At 39.1% G+C, this 22,379-nt stretch overlaps 1 protein-coding gene across 18 annotated transcripts in view; it reads right to left on the reverse strand.

Annotated features, from left to right (window-relative positions):
- Positions 1-22,379, reverse strand: part of MTUS1 (microtubule associated scaffold protein 1) — a 129,814-nt gene that overhangs the window by 44,981 nt on the left and 62,454 nt on the right. The window contains exon 1 of one of the 18 annotated variants that reach the window (XM_054066495.1): positions 12,220-12,693. The exons of the other annotated variants lie outside the window; for them this stretch is intronic. Within the exon in view, the coding sequence (XP_053922470.1) occupies positions 12,220-12,340 (121 nt within the window). The 5' untranslated portion in view covers positions 12,341-12,693. Of the gene's footprint in view, positions 1-12,219; positions 12,694-22,379 lie in introns of those variants that run through there. 18 annotated transcript variants of the gene reach the window in all.

Below are 22,379 nucleotides of genomic sequence, written 5' to 3' on the forward strand. Positions count from 1 at the left end.
GGTGTACTCTCTGCTGGGTTAATAAATGGCTGCATGGCCAGGCCCAAAGCGTGGTGGTGAATGAAGTTAACTCCAGCTGGAGGTCAATGACAAGTAGTGGTCCCCAGTGCTCAGTGCTGGGTCCAGTCCTGTTCAATATCTTTATCAATGACCTGGATGAGGGGATTGAATGTACCTTAGCAAGTTTGCAGACAACACTAAACTGGGAGGAAGTATCAATCTGCTGGAGGGTAGGGAAGCTCTACAGAGGGATCTGAACAGGCTGGATCGATAGGATGAGGCCAGTGGGATGAGGTTTAACAAGGCCAAGTGCTGAGTCCTCCACGTGGGACACAACCACCCTGTGCGGCACTACAGGTTTGGGTGGCTGGAAAGCTGCCTGGCAGAAGAAGACCTAGGAGTGTTGGTTGACAGCGACTGAACATGATCCAGCAGTGTGCCCAGGTGGCCAAGAAAGCCAATAGCATCCAAAAATGGTATGGCCAGCAGGACCAGGGAAGTGATTCTGCCCTTGTACTCAGCACTGGTGAGACCGCACCTCGAATACTGTGTTCAGTTTTGGGCCCCTGGCTACAAGAAAGACATTGAGGTGCTGGAGCGTGTCCAGAGAAAAGCGACGAAGCTGGTGAAGGGGCTGGAGAACAAGTCTTACAAAGAGCAGCTGAGGGAACTGGGGTTGTTTAGCCTGGAGAAGAGCAGGCTGAGGGGAGACCTTATCACTGCCTACAACTACCTGAAAGGAGATTGTAGAGAGATGGGTGTTGGTCTCTTCTCCCAAGTGAAAGGTGGTAGGATAAGAGGGACTGGTCTTAGGCTGCATGAAGGGAAGTTTAGATTGGACATTAGGAAAAATTTCTTCACAGAAAGGGTCATCAAGCACTGGAACAGGCTGCCCAGGGAGGTGGTTGAGTAACCATCCCTAGAGGTATTTAAAAGGCAGGTAGATGAAGTTCTTAGGGATAGGATTTAGTAGTGGTCAGGTATGGTTGGAGTTGATGACCTCAAAGGTCTTTTCCAACTTAATGATTCTATGACCATACATGCCTCAGGCAATCTTAAATTTTTGAATTCCCTAGCTTTTCAAGGAAAAAAAAATGCAGTACTGGAAGCCAGCAATTAAGGTTACATAAGGGGTTTACATTTAAGGAAGTTTCTAGTTCAGGTATTGCTTTAAGTAGGCAGAGACATCTGAAGCAGTTGTAGTTTTCCTGCATACCTTCTTATAGCAGCAGCTGTGCCTTGTCATCCCCAGAACACACACGTGCTCAAAGAGACAAGCAGAGTGATGTTGAAGACTGATGTTCCTTGCTCCTCTCTGCTCCTATTCCCTCTTCTGTCTTTTCTTTCCATCTCCCGTACAAGAAGTTGCTACTTGTTGTCTGGTGCCCTCTACTGCTCCAACACAAGTACAGGGCATGGCATATTTCTGCCCTTTGTTCTGCAGCTTCTGTCTAGGAAGTGAGGACCCAGAGTCAACTGGGACAGGGAATCCAACCATGATTAGTTCATACCATCTGCAAGCTCTTCACAGATCCCATTAATTGCTTCTCCAGTGCAAATCCTGATCCCTCCCCCTAACCTTCACATCCTTCTTGGATACACTCAGGGCTGCCGATTTCCCTGTTTGCAGATACTGAGACTTGGTGTATCTTCACAGCTGGGAACACACTTTCAACAGGAACAGAGTGAGTGTGTGTGCAGTTACAGGAAGAAGCCTGCTATATTGTCCATACACACATAGGAAATGCTCACACAACACCAGAGAGCAGGATGATGTCAAGACAACCTTTCTTTTCCAGCCGTTCTGAAGCTCCCAGCTCTCACATGCAATCAGGGGTGAAATGGCTGAAGCACAGTCAAAAAAGAAAGAAGCCACTTGAGTTGCAATGCTTTAACTCATTCCTTCCATAATACTGTAGCCTACCCTACCATGCTCAGCATCAGAAACGTAGGGCTGGAAGAAGCCTCCAGAAGCCATTTTCATCACTCCCTGTTGAAGCAAAGTAAACACTACCTAGACATAAAAGGCATTTCAGCAGACTGCTCAACTGTTTCAAGTCTTGGCACAAAACACCTCCCCGTGGTTTTTTTTAATGATACATTTTCTTCCAGCTCCAACCCAATCTGACTTTGCATAGATTAAATCACTGACGCAATCGTTCTATGTGCCACATAGTTCATGCATCATAAATTTATTCTAGGTCTATGTATTGAAATTGGCTCCAACAATCCTTGTGTTTAACACCTAATTGTAGGAAGAAGTCCAAAATAATGCACAGCATTTTTGTAGCATAGAGTATTAAGCCTTTAAAGTTTGAAAGTCACTTTCTGCTTATGTGCTATGGAGGTCCACTTTGTTGCAATAAACACAAATATCTCAACCAACCCAGAACTAATTTGGAAGTTAATCACTGCACTTCATTTCCTCAACTGTGCCTGCCCCAATGCTTCCTTCACAACCAACACATAATTAGATAAATGTCAGAACATCTATTTGCTCAACTTAATGTTAAGACTCAATACTTTGATATTTCTTTCTAGGTTTTTTTAACTACTCAGAATCTTTCAGAATAAGAGTCTATGTAATGCTTAGTAATTTGCAAGGATACATAGTCTTTACTTGAAAACAACTGCATAAGAGACCTGTAAATTGCAATTTTGGCCACAAGATTAGCACATTAATATGCAGCACCCCTTCCTGCACAGTATCTGCAGCTATCTTGGATGGAGAGGACAGAATGGCTTTTAGTCTGAACTCGGAAGCTATTCATTCAATCACGCTAGTATGAACTGATGTTATATGACGGTAACAAATGTCACTGGACTTAAGCACGGCACTGAAATGCTGCCTAAAGGATATTATGGATGAAAAAGTAGGACAAGCAGTGGGAATTTAAAAAGCCTCCAGAGCTTTAGTTATATTTTCTATTACTGCCTTTGTGCCAAAACTGCTTCTGAACATATCCAGCAATGGCTTCCTATGTTTATCAAACTCTGCATCCATTTAAAGACAAATAAACCCAGATTACACTCAAATTCTCTGACACTGTTCTTTAAAAAGCAAGGTGATGGCACTTCTAAGCACTAAGTTATCTGTAATATTCATCTTTGTCTACCAAGAGATCACTATGAAGTTGAATTCTAACATTTTCCTCATAAAATAGATTATTTCAGTCTGCAATTTCAAGTTACACCATGAATAGCTAACACAGAAGTTGTCCTTTTGGTACATACAGATTCACTTTTCAGAAGTCACAAATTTCTGAGAATAAAATAGAGTATAAAATAATTGAGAGACAAAGCTAGGACATGAATTTTGCCCATGGGTGAAAAACATATATTAAATTCAGTGATGATATAGTGATGCATGAATAAGCTTATCTGTTGGAAATGACCTGAGAAAAGCAAAGTTTACAGTAACTGTTTGACTTGGCAAATCCCTTTGACAATCGCTCCTAGAGCCCTTAGGAGCTATACAGAAAAAGCTAATGTGGTATTTTCAGTATTGTTAACTGTGGTATCACCCAGTGACCTTGTTTCAATCTGTATCTTAACTGGTTTCAATCACAGACCAAAATGGTAACACAGCAGGCTGCTCCACCCCTACAGAACTTACTGCTTTCTACAACTACCTAAACGGAGGTTGCAGAGAGGTGGCTGTTGGTCTCTTCTCCCAAGTGATATGTGATAGCAAAAGAGGGAATAGCCTCAAGCTGCATCAGTGGAAGTTTAGACTGGACATTAGGAAAAAATTCTTCACAGAAAGGGTTATCGAGCATTGGCAGAGGCTGCACAGAGAGGTGGCTGAGTCACCATCCCTGGAGTTGTTCAAAAAGTGAGTAGATGAGGTACTTGGGGACATGATTCAGTAGTAGACAGGTACGTTTGTAGTTGATGATCTCTAAGGTCTTTTCCAACCTAATGATTCTATGATTCTAATTAATTTTCAAGAAGTGTTACTCCACACCAGTGCTTTCACACAACAGAGCAGAGGCAAACACTTACTCTATTTGCAGAGGACTACCCTGGTATGTCCAGAAGATCATGTACGGTAAGTTGCATTAAACTTCTATACATAAGGAGAGGATTATCTATTCCTACAATTGTTTCAAAGTTCAGTTAAGACTCCGAGTTACTCTGTATCAGTACTGTTTTTCTAAGACACAAGAAATGGTATTTACACATATCCACCTCTACAGGGCTGGTTCACATAGCGCAAGTTAAATTTACTTCTATAAATTACTATTCCAATTTACAAATTAAGCACCTGTGCTATTCATCCTTTTATTATGCATAGAAACAAAGTTAACATGATGTGTCTGCAGAATGAAGGAAAATTTAAGTAATCACTGAAACTACAAATAAGCTCACAACTTTAGGAAAACTTAATTTAGAAAGCAGCAGCACAGCATGTTTTAAGGAATACCAGCATAGTTGAACATGTATCTAGAATTAACCTTGAAATGGTACGTTAAAGCCACCCAAGCTGAGAACCACAATTTGCTGGTCAACAGAATAAACCAGCATCTTAATAGAGCCACTTCGTTATTTCTGATTAAAATCATCTATGTGAACTCCATCTTCCATGCCTCAGTGCAAACATAAGACTGAAAATATGGCATCTTAAGAGCCCATACCAGCTCTAAGTGCTGCTGGAACATCCCCTTTTCAAAAGAAACATAAAATGCACTTCTACAATTCCTGGCAGTCACCATGTCATAGTTAAGGACCTATTTGTGTATTTCCTGTTACGTTAAGCAGCTTTCCTGTTATTAAGCAGCAAAGATGTCTCCCCAGGGACATGCCTAGAACATTGCACACCATTGTTTCAGGAACAGCCCAAGTGCAACCAAATGGAGACCATGTGACAACATCTTGCCAAGCTGAAAACAAAACAACAGGGCAGCACCCAGCACTTTTATTAGCCACAAAATATAATATGTCCCCACCCTTTAAGAGATGCACAGTCCATCCGCTGCCTGCCGACTGCATTTGGAAGTTAAGCGACTTCTCTTCCTAATGACTCCTAACCTAACTGTGCAACTGAAGGCTGCCTGACCACCACTCTCCTCAAGGAGTCACTGCTTGCTGTGCCTGCTGTGTAGACCAAGGAGTTCTTGTTGAGGAAGTTTAACAGACTCATCACATCATTCTTAGCATTTAATGTTCTCCCAAGTCTCTTCTGTTTAAGCTAATGAACAACTCCAAAGATGGCAGACTTACAGTTTCGCCTTACAGAGTGATGAATAGCAAAGGAGGGAAAGGACACTACAGAGATTTTCTTGAGGACTTGATATCCCAGGTAACTGTGGTGCTCACCGGGTTATACCAAACTCACCACAAAGGGCAAAACCCATGTATGAGGTGAATCCCTGTTAAAGTTCTTTAACTACAAACACCTCAACTTGTGCCGCTAACAAATGCGGTAAGAAAAATATTCACTGCATGTTACACGTACATCTTATCTTCCTTGACCCTAAATCCTGGCTGAGAGGTCCTTCCCAAACTCAGGCATATAGGTTTAATAGGGTTATGCTATTCGCTTATTAGGACTTTCATTTTAAAAAAAGTGGCAAAATGCCTTAAAATTTGATAAGCGAGTTAAGCAGGTGGTAGGTTGTACAGCAGAATATGTGGAAATAAATGAGCTTTGATTTTGTATTGGTTATACAAGTGGCCCATGCTCATGGCTAAGGAAAGCAAAGGTTTCTAGCCTTCTTGTTTAATTGGAGAAGAATAATTTCCAACTAGCATTATAACTAAGTTCACTCATTCTTCTGCTGGAAGCTTTTCCAATATTCCAGTTTTACTACTTTGAATATTTGAAAAGACTTAGCACAGATTCTATCCTTGTAATAAGTATAAACCTAACATTTTTAATAATTCAAATGCTTCTGATATTAGCAATATTCTCACACAGATAAAAATGAAGGCCATTGAAATATCTGACAGTCTAAAAATATTACTGAAGAAGTAAAGTCATCAGTGAGTATTACATTTCACACTTTCTAGACCTCTCTACTGAAGGGCTGGCAGTTCTCTTCAAGAAAAGGATGAGCTTTCATCACAGATGTTCCCAGATGTCCTGTTTCCTGCCTAACTGGGAGTATTTCTATGACACCACATATAAACTGTTTACATGAGCATCTTGCAGAACAAACTTTACTTGCCATAAACATATAAGCAGCATACTACCATGACAAGAAGTAATAAAAATAAACTTAACTAGGAGTTGAACATAGGACCCACCATTATTAGCATCCTTGCTACAATCACTAGACATCAGTAAAGATGACACCAACAGAAGGTTCATGAACAACAACTGTAAAGAAACATCTTGGCCAGATACAAGCCAGGTTATTTAAAGTGGGTGATTTCCACACCTAAGTAGGTGAACAGATAAATTGAATCATTTTGTGGGCTTTTTTAAAAATTATTTTAAAAGATAAATTAAAGATATAAATCATGCATGCTGCTATGCATTCATTTTTCAGAAGATCAAACGCTATTTTCCTCTCCCTGGAAGATGGAGAATAGAAACAACAATGGGGAAGAGTGATTAGAAAGGTGCTGGTGATAGCAGTAATTAATCTGAATCATTAATTAATAATTGAGCATTAGATTACCATGTTAATTATTAAATAATAAGAACAGCAGAGACACTGTTTCATTTTAACAGCCAATCCATAAAGCGAAATCGTCATTTCTTATCACCGATTGCCATGAGAGTAGTTAAGCATAGTCCCAAATATATTCAGTACCATTTCCACAGTACTCAACATATAATTATATCCGATTAACTGAATATGCAAGAAACTTTTTTTTGCCATCCACCCGCCTCCCACATCAGATGCCTGTGCCAACAAAGGAAGGAGTAGTAACATAAGCATGAGTCAATTGGCTGCAAATACTCAAAACATCACATTTTAGCACTGAAATTTCATGGTATCATTTTCCTAAAAAACCCCATTGCTTTATGCCTTACAAAGCTCAAATTAAAAGGACTGAATAGGTAGTAATGCCTTATTTGAATGCTGCAAGCCTTTTCTACTATGGTAATAGATTCATTTGCACAAACTAAAAACAATCTGGTAGAGGCAGCTTTTAAAAGGTTAAGTCCAGTTCTACCACTCTGGAAATCCTCTGAAGTAATTTAAAAGCTCTTCAGGTTTTTAAGGGTAATTGTAGCTGCCTGTCACTTTCAGACCCCAATGTACTGCACAGCAATAGAAGCTGCAGCCAGATGTTTTTCACCTGTTAGACACATCAATTGGGAACAAACACACACTTAACAAATTATCTCTACTCATATTGTTGCATATTCTAATTCTTCTACGTTTACTCTCCAATTAGCTACTCTTCTATGAAGTTGAGCTTGAAGAAGCAATTATACTTATTTCACGTTGACAAACATGACATCCTTCACATACAATTAATCCATTAATCCACTACAAAATCCAGCATTACTCACTACAGTGGAGCCAGAATGCTACAGTTGCTGCGCATCTGCTTTTGACAGCACTCCAGTTCTTTCTCTAAAGTTTTTTTTTGAGCAAAGCTATTAATTTACATTCATTTTCATGCTTTATATATAGGCACAGTTTAAGTGCTAAGATCACATATAAGTTATTTTTGTAATTTTGGCATGGTTTTTGATGTTTTATTGCTGTTCAGTTTTGGTTTTTTTCCAGCAGCTTTATATTTTTGCTATTCAGGCTTCCTTCAAAAGAACCAGTGCTATCTTCATTTTATACCTCTTGTAAATGCATTGATGGGATGAAACTTGTATAAAGTACAAACTATAGACACAAACAGAAAAATACAGAACCCCGACACCTGAAAATAAGAACCTCCACCTACATGCCTACTGAGGCTATGACTCAAGACTGAAACCAAGCACAACAGGGAGGTCATTTAGTGCCAAGTCTTGACAGATGAAGTCAGGAGCAGAGAGTCTCATTGTCTTCAACAGGAACATGATTAAATCCAAGATTTCCCATGACAAATGATTTCCAACTATTCAACTTCTTTTGCTCAGAAAAAGTAAGCTAGCTTTAGTTCTAAACGATATTTTTTCCTTGGTAGGTGATGTAACTATTTAACATACTTGTCCTGTATCTCTCCATCAGAATTTTAGATTCAGAATACTTACTAGGCTTCAGTGTTTGGTATCGACACCACTAGTACCAGGCATTAATCAGGACTTCAGTTAATTTTTGGGGCAGGGAGTGCAGAGGGTGGGAGGAAAGCATATGAATGGTTAAGCAACTTCTGACACCTCAGGCTTTCAGAATCTTTACGAGCATTGCTTTGTGATGTGCAGAAGTAATTTCACTGTTTACAATGTGATCTGAAGCAGAATTTAGGAAAGAAATAGCATTGGAAAAGGATGTCATCTGCTCAAATAAACAGGTCTGTGACGTTTGCTTGTTACTAGCAAGACAAAGAAAAATTTTTTTTCATAATTGGTATTGCTGGAGAGACATCTCCAGTTTGTCCTCCAAGATACCTCTTATTCCCAAAGTAATAAGAGAGTAACTAGGTTTAGTAAGCAATAGATGTCACTAGACAGGTAAGAGCACTAAGTAGTTTTCATAGGAAAAGATGAGAACAAGGAGTAAGCAGGACTGAAAGAAAACATTTTGATACAAAACAGTAAACCACGAAAGCAACAGTACGGTTCAGTATACAATCTTTGGAGAAACTCTGAACAAAGGGCACAAGAGCTTAGACCTCCATTTGCAAAACCAGTTCCTTATCTACAATTTTACTTTTATGCAAGAGAACACATAAGGAACTCAAAATGACTAATTTGAATCACTCATAATGTCTCTCTCTGGCCATTTACACAAAAACATGCAGAGATAACTATTCACTCTGTCACACTTCTTTATGTATGAAAAGCATTAGAGCACTTCAGTCACTCTCTGGTAAAAATCCTTAACGGTTTGATACAGAAAGCAAATGTTATGTGTCATCACTGAAAGACACTTTCTCACACTTAACTCATATCTACAATTTTTATGCAGTTCTGAAGCGCTGAGATTTTTGCTGCAGTTACTTGGTATGAATAAGTTTTACAAGTCGCAAGATGGGCAAATAAAGTATTTCCTGAAGCGTTTCAGTGGTTTCCTTTTGCTGAAGAGGACACTTGCTATATATACCGAACACTGCAGGTGTACTATAGTTCCAGCTGCTGAGAAAAGTGACACTTCAATGTCTGCCTGCACTTAAAGGGAGAAGAAACTTCTGGATACGATGACCTTGAACTAGTGTAAAGGACACGGTGATGGACGCTACATACAAGGCAACAAGCTGAACGACCTTAAGAAACACTTCAAATTTCACAGCAAATTTCCTCTGGACTTATTCCATTCCTAGCAAAAAAAAAAAAAATATAAAAAAATCCAATTTTATTTAGCTTCCCTTGAACAGGCTGTATGCTTATGCTGCAAGATATCTGAACTACTCCAATTACTTTGACACCTCCACATGGACAAGATGCAAGCAGTGCGAACACACTCCAGCCCAAGGAACCATTTAATTACAAAAGCAATGATTAACCTAGGTTAACTTAACACCCACGTGAACAACTGTATGCCTGGTCATAGTACACCCAGCCATACTACATACAGTGAAAAAATGGCACCACGATGCTACAAAATATCCTCAAGTCAGAATGAAGACCCAAGACTGAGTTCCATCCTTTTCCTTCCAGTAGTGCTTATATCCTAGCTTCAAGTCACTGCACTGCAAACTCTTAGCCAGGACAGAGTAACCAAAGAATCCGACTGCGCTCTAGGCTACTTAAAAACTCTACCTTTCAACAATTGCTGTAAGTATCTCAAGGATGTTCTACAGTCATGCAAGGTTGTCACTTTATGCTATTATGAAAGGGAGCAAAGGATGAAATGCATGATACTGCTTATGAAAAGTGCAGTCTATGCCAAAACTGGAAATGTATGTTGCTTACATAACACTCCTGCATACTCGTATTCCTGCATGGACCCCGAAATTCCTCCCGCATGTCCCCCACCCCCATCCCAATTACTCCCTTCTTCATTTGTTGATATAGTCCCTAGTATATTCTATTTCTCATTGTTCATGTGACCTTGGAAAGAAGCTGCATATCATTTTAATCCAATTAAAGCACTACAAGAAAAATATACTCGTGTTAGCACTGCAAAAGCAAATATGGCTCCTCCCGGCATTTAACAAAAAGAGAAACCTTTTATGCTCGTGATTTACATTTTCATCGCCTGATCTACTGTCACAGAGTTTCACGAACCTGAAATAATCACTAACAAGCTTCAATGAATTCCACCGTTTCTAGCACCACAGCGTATCTATACATACATGCGCTCTCCACTACAGAGTATGACCTGGTTTTCAGATGCCCTATTTTTAGGTATATTCAGCTCTAGCTAACCACTGGTCAGCTTTCTGCTAGCACACTGACTTCCTAAAAGACATAGGGAAAGGAAAGCAAAATGGGAAGACCAGGCAAAAACCTCTCTAATCTTTCAATGCTATATGATTAATCTGTACATGCTGCACACAGGGAAAATATACAGAAGGTCTGTTCAGCACTTGCAATTTAGTGGAGTGCTGCTTAACTGGAATGCAGAGTTAGCAATCTGGTTTACATGCTGTATTTAACAGAGGCATCTGGAAGCAGATTTTGCTTTTGCATCCACTGAAACGGAAGAAAACCACAAACAGATTCTTATAATTTTACAATTCCCTTAATATGCACTGAGATCTGTTTTTATTTTTCAAAACCATACAAATTTCAGTAGCAATTAATGAACGTTTGGAAGACTGTACATTATTTCCCCCCTTTTCTTTTAGGACTCTTGTCCCTGGAACATGCGCTTTGTGGAAATTTCACACTGTTACAACATCAAGGATGCAGGTATATGCACAAAGATTCTTTTAGGACTTTTGTCCCTGGAACATGTGCTTTGTGGAAATTTCACACTGTTATAAGATCAACGATGCAGGTATACGCACGAAGATTCCCTTGCATAAGAACTTTTAGCATCAAGATATTTAAATCCTAGCTTGAAGTCATGCAAGTAAGCCAAAAACAGAAGCCTATATAACATTTGGCTAGTCAGCCTGTATTGTTCATAACTGAATTTATCCAGAAAAACTCAGAAACTGGATTTATTTTGCAGGGATAAGTCATGACAAGCAGAATAGTTTAAGCTGCTATATGAAATGCAAGGACACGAAAGAAAGTTGACTGACAGAACTGAACTCCAAAATATGAAAGGAAAGAGAGTGGTGTTCACGACAGCGAGGAAATGCCTGAGAGGAAGAGCTTCTGCAAAACTAGTTTATGTAGCTGCTTGATCCTCCCCAAGTAAAATGAAAGAAAATTACAAATAGTGCAGTGGAAAAAAAGACTTACGTAACATGCAGGCTGCCATAATTTTCTCTACATGTCACGCATCTTCGCTAAAACAAATAAACAAGCAACTGCCACTCTGCCAAAATGAGTTAGGTATGTCCTGGAACAAAGATCTACTTCCATAATCTTGCTCCCATTCCAGGCACTTGCTTTATTTGCTTTACCTGCTACTGAAGATGAAAATCAGTTCATACAGAGCTGAGAATTTTGTGGTTGTTTGCTTGTTTTTCTGTGTTGTTTTGGGTTTGGGTTTTTTGTTTTGGTTTTTCTTGGGGTGGGGGTGTTAAAGTAAGCATAAAAGTTTGCATATCCTACTTCAAATAAGACATGCTTAACATGACATGTATAATAACAGATACTACATGCAAATATTCAAATATTTCTCAGACAGAAAGCTACATCCTGACAGCCTGTATTCACTCCACTTCCCTCCCTGTTTCTCTTCTGCACTTGATCAGTGTATAGAAAAGACAATACTCCTGGGAGATAGTTACTAATATGACTAGATAAATATTTAACAGCACAGACTTCCTGTTACTATTTTCAGACTTGCGGTAGGAAAGAGTACATTCCAATTTGCATTTCATAAACAGAATAACCATCTTCCAAACCAGCAGCTCAGAGCAGCTGCACACACAGAGACTTCGAATACGAAACTACTTCATTCAAAAGTCAGACTTCTGTATTAAATTCTAAAACTTTCATGCCCAGAGTGGTTTTATTTGCTAAAAATAAGCTGCTGTTGAAGTAAACAAGATATTCCCTCAATATCCGCTCTAATTGTCATATTAAAAACCACAAACCTGTATGAAATATTATCGTGCTTTTCTTGTAGCCAGAAGGTAGACGAATGTTTCGGAGCAACCCCTTTGCTGTCAGCTGTACACGCATGTTGGATAAGGAAAATTTCGGGGACCATAACATGTCTTCAGTGCAACTGGACGATAAACAAGCAAGAAATAGCCTCCATGTACTGTCACATACTATGTTTTTAAATTACTACCAGCAGAAGTGAAGTAATTCTTGCTAAAGAAAACAGGTTTGAAGAAATAATCAAGTCTCTATTCCTTTGCTCTTATTCCTTATGCACAGAAAAGCAAAAAATCCATCAGAGCAGATATCCACGACATAAATGCTGCTGGCTGCTTCTCCTCACCAGATGTTGTGGAAACAAAGCTTGTCCTCAGAATAAAACCGACTTAGTGATTCAGAAAATCAGCAGCCTCTGAATTGCATCACAGTGTTGACGCCTAATCTGCTATGGGACTCCGTGGGACTGGAAGCTAGGAAAGGAGAAAAGGGAGGAGAAGAAGGGAGGAGGAGGAAGTGGGTGGTCTCCACAGCTGAATATATCATCCAGCAATGTCACAGACCATGTAATTGTTCTTTGGATACTGTTAGGGAGTTTATTTGAATATTTCCTGAAAGCATATTCTAGCTCTTCTCTTCAAAAATCCTTTCAGGGTGCATTTTTTTAAAAACAATTTATTTCATGACATGAATTTATCAAAACACATTTATCACCTAACATTTTCCACCAGAGTTTCTTTTGGCATTAAATATTATGTCAACATTTGAAGTCTTAACAAATCCACAAACACTTCTATTCTCTCGGAACAATTTAGTATTTGAGATCTGCTTAAAGGAAGTACTATTTAGCTTGGCAGCTCAACACTGCATTTATCAGAAAAGCAGCAAGGAAGCAGGCATCAATTTAGAACAGGTCTCTGCCAGCTTTTGGGTTTTGGAGGCACCCAAACATTGCAGCAAACATGCAGTATGACAGGGGTTCCTTCAAAACAGATGCTGTTTACATATTTAATTGGCCATCTTTAAAAAACATTACTTCTTACTACTTAATGAGCTCAAGAGTTTTGCATGTACCTTAGTCCCTTTCAGCAGCCACTAGCAAAAATAAAATGAAAAACAGGCAAGTAGCTCTTTTACAGAAATCATAAAATGCCACCTTTCTCACCTACAACCACGACTATAAATACATGCTGCTAAGGCACTACAGACTTGCACTGATCACGTCCCTGTGCAAAGAGAAACATTTCACTGCTTTGCCTACAGTCAGTAGCTGCTTTGGCTAGGCAGCTATAGGAGCAGGGGCACCCAAGTGTTTCACAGCCAACGCAGGAGACAAGACAGTAACAGTTCATGCCTTCTTCTGGGTTGCTTGAAGAGCTGCCTTCCAGTCTCCCATCTTTTCAGAGACATTATAATTAGGTACTTCTCCATTAATTCTGCACTTCTACCTTTTCACCAAACCACAGTTAATGCTTTCTAACCCCTATCCCTCTGACAGTTTTTTCCAGTTCCAGAAAAAATTAACTCAATTTGCTCTGAAGCAGGTATAACCCAAAGCACACATAATCACACTGACAGGTCTCATCCCACTGGTGCCTTATGTGACCTCTCCTCACCACAAATCTATTATATTCAAATAGTATGTCTCATTTGCTCAAGACACACAACATTTTAAATTTTCTAGGTTATTTACAACATCAGCTATAACTAAAAGCAGCATTTTGTCATTTCATCCTGGTCCCTGAGTATCTCTAGCATCCAACAGGCCAGTGCAGTGACAATAATGCAGCTCACTGTAAGTAGAGCAGAAGAGTTACAGCCCAGCATCAAGACTGTCAGACCCGTCAGGCCAACCTCCACAGCGTACTGCAGGAGAAAGCTGCTGAATGTTTTATGATCATGCACCAAAATATTTATTCCCTAGCATGGTGATGTACCACCAACTCTGAAGTACTCTAATACTTCTTCAGTCTGCACAAACCCATTCAAAATAAGCATAAAGACAGTAAATTAGCTTTTTTTGTTCGCTTCCCAGGGCAGCCTCTGCACTGACATGCAAGTCATTACTCCTATAAAATCCTCTATTCCTTTTAGTCTGAAGAGCTTTGGCAGTAGCAACGTGTGTTCATCTATGTTTCCACCAGTCTGCAGTTTCAGACCCTCTCCTAATCTACCACTATCAAAGACATCACCTCCTTTCTGTGCTGGAAGATTATTACACTTGGAAAATACACTCGGCAGTAAACAAGAAATCTTGTTACAGTACATTAGAGTAGCCTGCATATTTAGTGTAGGTCACTAGCCCATCTCTTCAAATATTAGATCAGTATTGTCAAATCCTTTCTTAATAAAGGCATCTGAGATTCTGACTGGGCCCACAGCCAGTCTTCAACCACCACTCAACACCCAGCCATATGAGGCTTTCCCATTCAGACAGGGCACCCACAGGACATCCCTTTTGTTTTCCTCCTGCCCAAGGGAAGAACTATTTCATGCACTAGATGTACTCTCATATATCAATTTGATGCTCTCACAAACAGTCCAATCAGGTTAAAGAATAATTAAATAAAAATCCCAAACCAAAATCCCCACACGAAAAGAATAACTAACTGTCTCTCCCCTGCCATCCTTTTGATAGTGCCTGGCAGAAAGGTAAAGCACCTCTCAGTAGCCTGTAAAATCAGAGAAGTTGAAGTACCCGACTGCAATAGTAACTTCCTTCCTAGTAATAGGAGCTAGAACAAAGAATCTCTATAGAGGGCAAATGATGTAATGAACCAGTCTGAGAGTGAGGAAGGAATGAATCACCAGGCAAAATATGAGCAGATAAAAGCTCTATATGGACATCAAAATCCTTGTAGCAGAGACCAAAACTCCTCTTGAAGAGACACACAAATAGTTGCACTGCCTCCTCTTTCCCACCCTTAGTCTGGCTGGAAGTAGGCCAGGAATAAACAGATACATCACGACATCTTTTTAAAAGAAACCCTTCTCATTTATGGAAAATGCCTTTCTAACCTCTAGGGTTGGAATCCTGTTAAAACCCAGAAACCTAAAACAAGTCTGCTTTAGGAAGAAGCAGATCTGACAGCACTAATAAAAAGCAATAGATGCATGTCAGTCTCATCTAGCACCCAATGCTCAGAGAGCTCTGACAGCAGCCAGCAAGAGGACTGCCCATCCTTATATGAACAGCTCCCAGGAGAGATTTAACCTGGAGAGGTTCCTCCAACACAGCCTTTCTGAAGCTCCGTGTTCCACCACAGTGCACTCCGTTGCGGTCCTGTGCATTTGTTAGTGCTGTGTCCTTGGCTCAGAAAACCAGCCCCTCCGGGTCTGTCCGTACTCCTACTATGACCATCTAGTGCCTGGTGCTGGCAGGCTACAAAGCCAGGACGTAATCCATGGAATCCTAATGCAGCATGCCAGACACATGCACTGTCTACATTTCATGCGTAACATGAAGATTGCAGAGAGGTCTTTTTCTATCTTGACATTGAATAAGGGTGATGGAAAATAGCACCAGAAAACAGCAGAATAAAATAGGAAGTGATATATAACCCAGACAGAGGACAAAAGGACCGACAGATTTTATTTACTAGCACCTTACTGCTGGCTTCCTTCCAACTCCAAGGGCAAAACCAGCAATCAACATGGACAAAGGGGCTCTATTCTCTTCTGATCATGTAATGGATTCTGGGTTGCCAAATGCATCAATACCCATTGGACTGCAACGCCATTGGACTGATGGTGTGGCTAGACCTATTTTAACCCCAGCAGATTTAGTATCTGCAAGTCCCTGGCAACATTCGCGATCTGACAAGAATGGAGCAAAGGGCATTGGTATATGTAGGCTCTTCAATTAAGTCTCATGAAGCCAAGTCTGCAGTATCCATACGTGTTTCTACTGTCTCTGTCCCTCTTTCTACCTCCAACAATCACTAAGAAAGCCATTAGAGCACAGTTAAGCATGCAGAGGCTAGATCTTTAGATCCAAGAAGCCTAAGTAGAGGACACCTGACTGTGTCAAAAGACAGCATGGGCAGTGTGGAGCAGATGGATTTTACTGGCATGCTTTACTTCAGGAAGAACTCAGACTTGATTATTTATGCAAAGACGGATGCAATAAGCAGGAGCCTACTAAGACCCAATAGGGTCATCTGTGTCCTCATTTTTATTTGTCCCCTTCCACTTTCCTGTGACCATCTTGCTCCAGTCAGTGCTCCAGTTTAAAAGCTAACCTTCCTGCAGGCAACAATATCCGCTGCTGTGTCAACTGCAGTCTGCAGTTTTGGAACTTATTTTAAGCTTCAAACCTCACTTGAGGGAAAAAAGCAAACCCCTTCTTACCAAAGAGAAACTAAAATCCTAAATAATTTAGGTTCCTTCTATTACACAAAAGCCTTTACTCATTATAAATTCAGTAGTCTGTCAAACAGAAGGTGATGCTGCAGTGGATTCCCAGGCAAACATCTACAGGAAACAGGCTGATCCTTGTCTCTTGAATTCAGCAGTGGTGGAATTGACATCATCTTTACTCTTCCAGAGTTGAGAACAGCAACAAAACATCACAAGAATAATTTCATTTTTAACTTCTGACTTAAAGGAGTAGCAAGTTACTTTCCATAAGCAGGGCGTCCCTTCCAAAATGGCATTTTTGTTAGACTGCCTCAGTCAAAATCCTATAGTGCTTTGAAGAAAAACTGCTACTCTACAACAGTGAATAACATGACCAACATTACAATAACATGCCTTAAAATATGCTGCTTCAATGATCTAGCCAATGTGTCAAAAAAGATTACTTCTGTGCTAGGGAGTTCTACTGTTCAGCAACAAGCTAAGTGTATATATAAGTCCTTGTGAGCTCAGGCCTCGAGGAATAGAGGAATATTAGAAGTTTTACTTAGGCTCAGGACTTACAGATCTATTAATTATTTATTCATGCAATACTGACTTATGTGCACTGTGCAACTAAGTGTTCATCTATGGCCTCACAACACCACCACCCAGACAGACTCTACTGAAAACCAACACTGAAAGTAAGGACAGCTGAGGCAGGCACATGTCCTAAGATATGTTAGTGGTTTATCAGGAGATCACAGAGCAAATAACAGGCAACTCACAACAGGTTTGTTTTGCTTATTTCTGTCAGCTTTGTATGTTCTCCATAGACCCAGGTGTTCAGGCAACAATCTAGATGTTTAGATGTTTACTCAGTTTCCATGCTGTTTAACCATCTTTGATACATGACCAATGTGTTTCACATCTCCAGGACAGTCCACAGTCTTTCAAGTATTATGTCAACTTCTCTGCCTAACAGGGGTCAATGACAACAATATGGGCAGCTACTGTATCTGCTGAAAGATAACTTAAGAAATACAGGGAAAGGAAAGACTTAAAGAAAGCTAGAAGGAAGAAGTCATAAGACTTAAAAATAACTTTAAAAGTACATTGTAAGAGGAGACTAAGAGTCAGCTTCGGGATACCCTCCACACCTCATCTCAAAGTTAAGGAAGAATTCCAGTAGGACACTCAATTACTCACTGTTTACTGCAAACATGCAAAACAGTGTGCACAGTCTAAGGAACTCCAGAGAGTCAAAGAAAAAAAGAAGTCTGAGAACATCAGAAAAGATCCATATATAGGTTTAACTGGAGACGGAAGGGACAAGAAAACAGAGAAAGAACGAAGTACTAGGATGGCATTTTCAAGGTCATGTAATTCAGCATTGCATACAGTAACCCAGTTGGCAATAACAACCCAAAACCAGTTTGCTACAGATATGTGACCCTGATGGTCAGTCAAATCTCTAAAGTCTCTAAACAAAATAAAAACCTACTGTCCTCCTAGTTATGTTAAAAAAAAAAAAAAAAACCAAAAAAAAACCCCACAAACACAAGAACAGGGGAGAATTTAGATATTTTAAAATTCATTCAGACAGAATAATAATGAAAACATTAGCTCTGGCTAATCCTAAAAAACAAAGTCTATAATTTAAAGCCATTAGGACAGACTTCCCCAATAGAAAAGCCTTGAACTTCAGACGGGAAATTTTCTTTAACCATCTCTTGGACTGAGCTGATAAAATCTGTGGATATCCCTCTCAGTTGTCCCCTCTACTCATGCAGAGGCTGGTCTGTTTAATATTTAGACAAGTATGAGAAAACTGCAGCTCTGTGTTCTCCTCCTGTGTGGCTTGTTATTGTGAAAGATCAAAATAAATACCATGGAAAAGAACTACAGACATTCCTTCCAACATCAGAATAAATACCACAGAAGTGAACTACAAACACATCCTTCACAGAAAGTCTGCATACTTGTCACCAAGAGTTCAGAGTATGACTGCAGAGCTGGAGAGCAAGTTTCTCACAGAAGTTTGCAACTAAATCATAATAAACATCTCTGAATTTTCCAATTTGCAATCCAGAAAACAGGTCTTTCCTTAAAAGCATGAAGAGAAGAAAGCAGACCTTGTAGTGTGAAAACAGTTTGGGTTATGCTACAAAAGGCCTTAATGAACAAAGTTCTGTTGCTATAGGAAAACTGGTAAGACCCTCATCAAGTCTTCATTACTGGGGTTGAAAAAATAATCCCAACGTTTTCAGTCCACCAATTTGAGAAACTAGCAGCAGAATACCAGCAGAGCCGCCCCGTGTGTTATTCCATAGTAAGTCCTGAGGTTTCAAAACTCATTGTTTTTTGTAAAGCTACCTGTTGAAGGTCCAGGAAACAGTGCTGATTTTTGGCATGGAACAAGAAACAACCTTCTCAAAGTGTTATTTTTCAGAAAATCAAGTTTGGGAAGAACACTAGGAACATGCAAGCAAATACACTGATACACTTACTTAACAGCTGAAGGGACCAACCTAGAATACATTAAGACTTTGTTGTCACACGCGTCTGGTTTTTGAATCCTGTTCTCCACTCTGGCAAATATGCTACCTCAGGAAAACACCACTTTAAAAAACAAAAACAAAAATCAAACACCCTAAAGCCAACACCACTCAGAACAGATGACTTCAGAGTTTACGGTGGCACTCTGAACATCAGCACCAGCCACTTCATTTTGAAGACTTCTGGAACATAGTAGTTCTCACCCAAGGAATTAAATTCTGAGATTCAGCTGCTGTACTACACTTTATTTCCTAACACTATAAAACTCTGGCCAAGAAAGCACCAGCTATTAGGTTTCAAAGGTTATTTTAAGTTTATAGATATTCCCTTAATTCTACAAAATAAAAATCATTATATATCCCTAATGAATGCATTTATTAAGAAACTAAAATTTGCACAGATTTAGATTAATTCTGTATTTATTTATACAGAAATGGCAAAATAAAGACCTGATTTTGTAGCTGGTTCACATGTAACAGCTTAAGTTGCTTTGCTGTCTGTTTATAAGAACATTCCTTATTGGCCTGAAGGTATTCCAAGACTAGATCACACAAGACAACTAAGTCATTCAGATAGTCCTTATAATTCACTCAGATGAAAAACATCTAAAAAAAGACCATAGCTGGGTTTTTATCACAGCTAGAAAGGCAACAAAAACAGTCCACTACGCTGTACAATATCTGCAAAAAGGAGATCAGGTCTCTTCTTTTTGTTGCTTTTCAAGGGATAAAGGAAAACCACTAATTAATGCTATTTGACTCCTTGAATTTCCAATTTATAAACTATTAAACTATTAAATACTTTAATACTGAATCTAATCCTGTTCCTGCTTTGTTCCATAGGGTTTACAAAATTTTTTTACTGTAAAAATTCCAGGCTTTTCTTTTGGAGAGAGGGGTAGAAATAGAAACACTGATGAACCCAACTTATTTACAAAAGCTGAAACTCTTATTAGAGATTGAGAATTCAGCCTCAACACATCTGAAGTGAAATTCCTGGTTAGAAATAGTTAGGGATCTTGACTCTGCAACACAGAACACCTAGACCAAAGTTCTTGTTGCTCAGCTCAGTTTTAACAAGCACTTGAACACTTCTTTCCTACAGAGTGCCTTAAGCATTCAATAAGATATAAGCAACAGCAGAAACTTCCTCCTGGTTTTAACTTCACTGCAGAAGATACCTAGTTTATTCCAGTGCAGAATAGGAAAGAGCTTTAAAAAAAATAAACTATTTACCCATCAAACTGTTTCCTGTATGACTCTTAAGGGAATTTCTTTCCCATGAGTTGCAGAGTACAGCATTAAAAGATGCCGAAAGAAAAGCAGAGTTGGTTCAACAGCTTTAGTTCATGGAAAAATCTCACATACTGCTATTCATAGAATGCCAGGTTGGAAGGGACCTCAGAGATCATCTATTCCAGCCCTTTCAGGTGGTATATAGCTTAAATGAGATGACCCAGCACCCTGTCAAGCTGAGCCTTAAAAGTGTCCAGTGTAGAGAAATCCACCACTTCTCTGGGGAGATTATTCCCTTGTTTAACTGTTCTCATGGTGAAAAATAAAAACGGATATGCAAAACTTAAATACTGTTTGTTCGAAAAACTGTCTTTGCAACACACATTCTTCATGATTATTGTTGGGGCTTAGGGGTGGGATTTTTGTTTTGTTCGTTGGTTTGGGTTTTCTGACACTGTTTAAGGCCTTTGGGATTTGTTTTATATCACCGTTCTTCTGAACAAGAGTTGAGCACTTCAGGAAAAAAAAAAAACAAGGTCAGTCTATATTCTCCGAAACAAGGAAAGAGGACGGATGTTTTGCATTTTAAGGTGGTTTTGCATCTAGTTGAAAATTACATCTCAAAAGAGGCAACATTTTAGTCATATTTACATTAAGACATGATAATGCACATGTACATTCTTACCTGAATTTAGCAAGTTAAGAAGTATAATAAAACATATTATGCCCAAGAAGTTAATTTTGCCTTTGCTTTAAACAATACAACACGGAGCTTGTAGATATCATCCATGAAAAATACAGATTTCACAGAAAGTAATATACAATTAGCGTAAACAAGGAATGAAGAGCTCCAAGTATATACATCTCTAATTTTACAGGCATACTAACAATATGTTGTGCCTTGCTTTGTCAAGCAGATTCTCGCTTTGCATCATCGCTCCAAGTGAACGGAAAACGGATAAGGAGCTCAAACAGTCAGAAAACAGAGAACATATCCTAGAAATACTCACTATTTTTCCATCCCTGAAGTAATGTGAAAAGCAACATTAACAACTAAGCTAGACGCTTAATCAATGACTTAATACTGTAATTAATTATCACAGTCCCAAAGCAATACATTAGTCCTGACTCTGCAGACAGAGCACACAGACGAGAAATAGAAGTGGTGTTGGATCTCCTCACTGAATGAGGCTAAAAACTGTAGTGTTACCTAAGGCACTGAAACAGAAGAACAGAAACTTTTGACGAGCTAAAAATCACTAGAACAAAAGCTTCACTATAATGCCAAGGCTACTACAGGGGAAAAAAAAAAAAAAAAAAAAAAAAAAAAAAAGATAGTGGATCCCATTCTCCATGGTACCAGCTGGCATTATTTCAGTTCTTTCCAAAATAGATCATTTGTCTTTTCTTAAAATGTAAGGCATTGTACTGCAGAACAGCCAAACAGTCACACAGTATTTTCATTCTGTAAGAACTATCTGCAATTGTGGAGATGGAACAAATCTTTCTTAAAAAAGCAGAATCTTCCATCACAAAGCTTTGCATTCATAAATGGGAAATTATACTTATGATCTGTACAAGTTATAAGCTTGAAAGCCTAACATTCAATTTTGGAAGCTGACTCAGTACAGGAGGTAACAGTTCAGGTTTATCAAGACAAATACTGAAATACAGCTATTCAGCTGGCAAAAGTACAATGCTAAAAAGCATTTGCTAAAGAATCACCAAATATTATAGCAAATTTGGAGTTTATAGCTGTGTTTTTGCAGCATATAATATAATACTTCAAGGCTACATAGCTACATTCTTTATTAGGCTGGAAAAGATAAATCACAAGAAAAATTATATCAAGCTAGTAAAAAGGAGAGGGAACGTTTATTACTTGTCTGCATGGAAAATAAAGTGCCATGCTAAATTTAGGGGTTGTATTTTAAGACTACCAAAAGTGGAAGAAGAAATAATTTTATTTTCTGTTTGTAGTCCAGAAACTCTGTTGTTTATCCTGAGTTTCCTCTATGGAGCTA

The sequence above is a fragment of the Cuculus canorus genome, chromosome 4 (assembly GCF_017976375.1).
Source record: "Cuculus canorus isolate bCucCan1 chromosome 4, bCucCan1.pri, whole genome shotgun sequence".
Classification (NCBI taxonomy): Eukaryota; Metazoa; Chordata; class Aves; order Cuculiformes; family Cuculidae; genus Cuculus; species Cuculus canorus.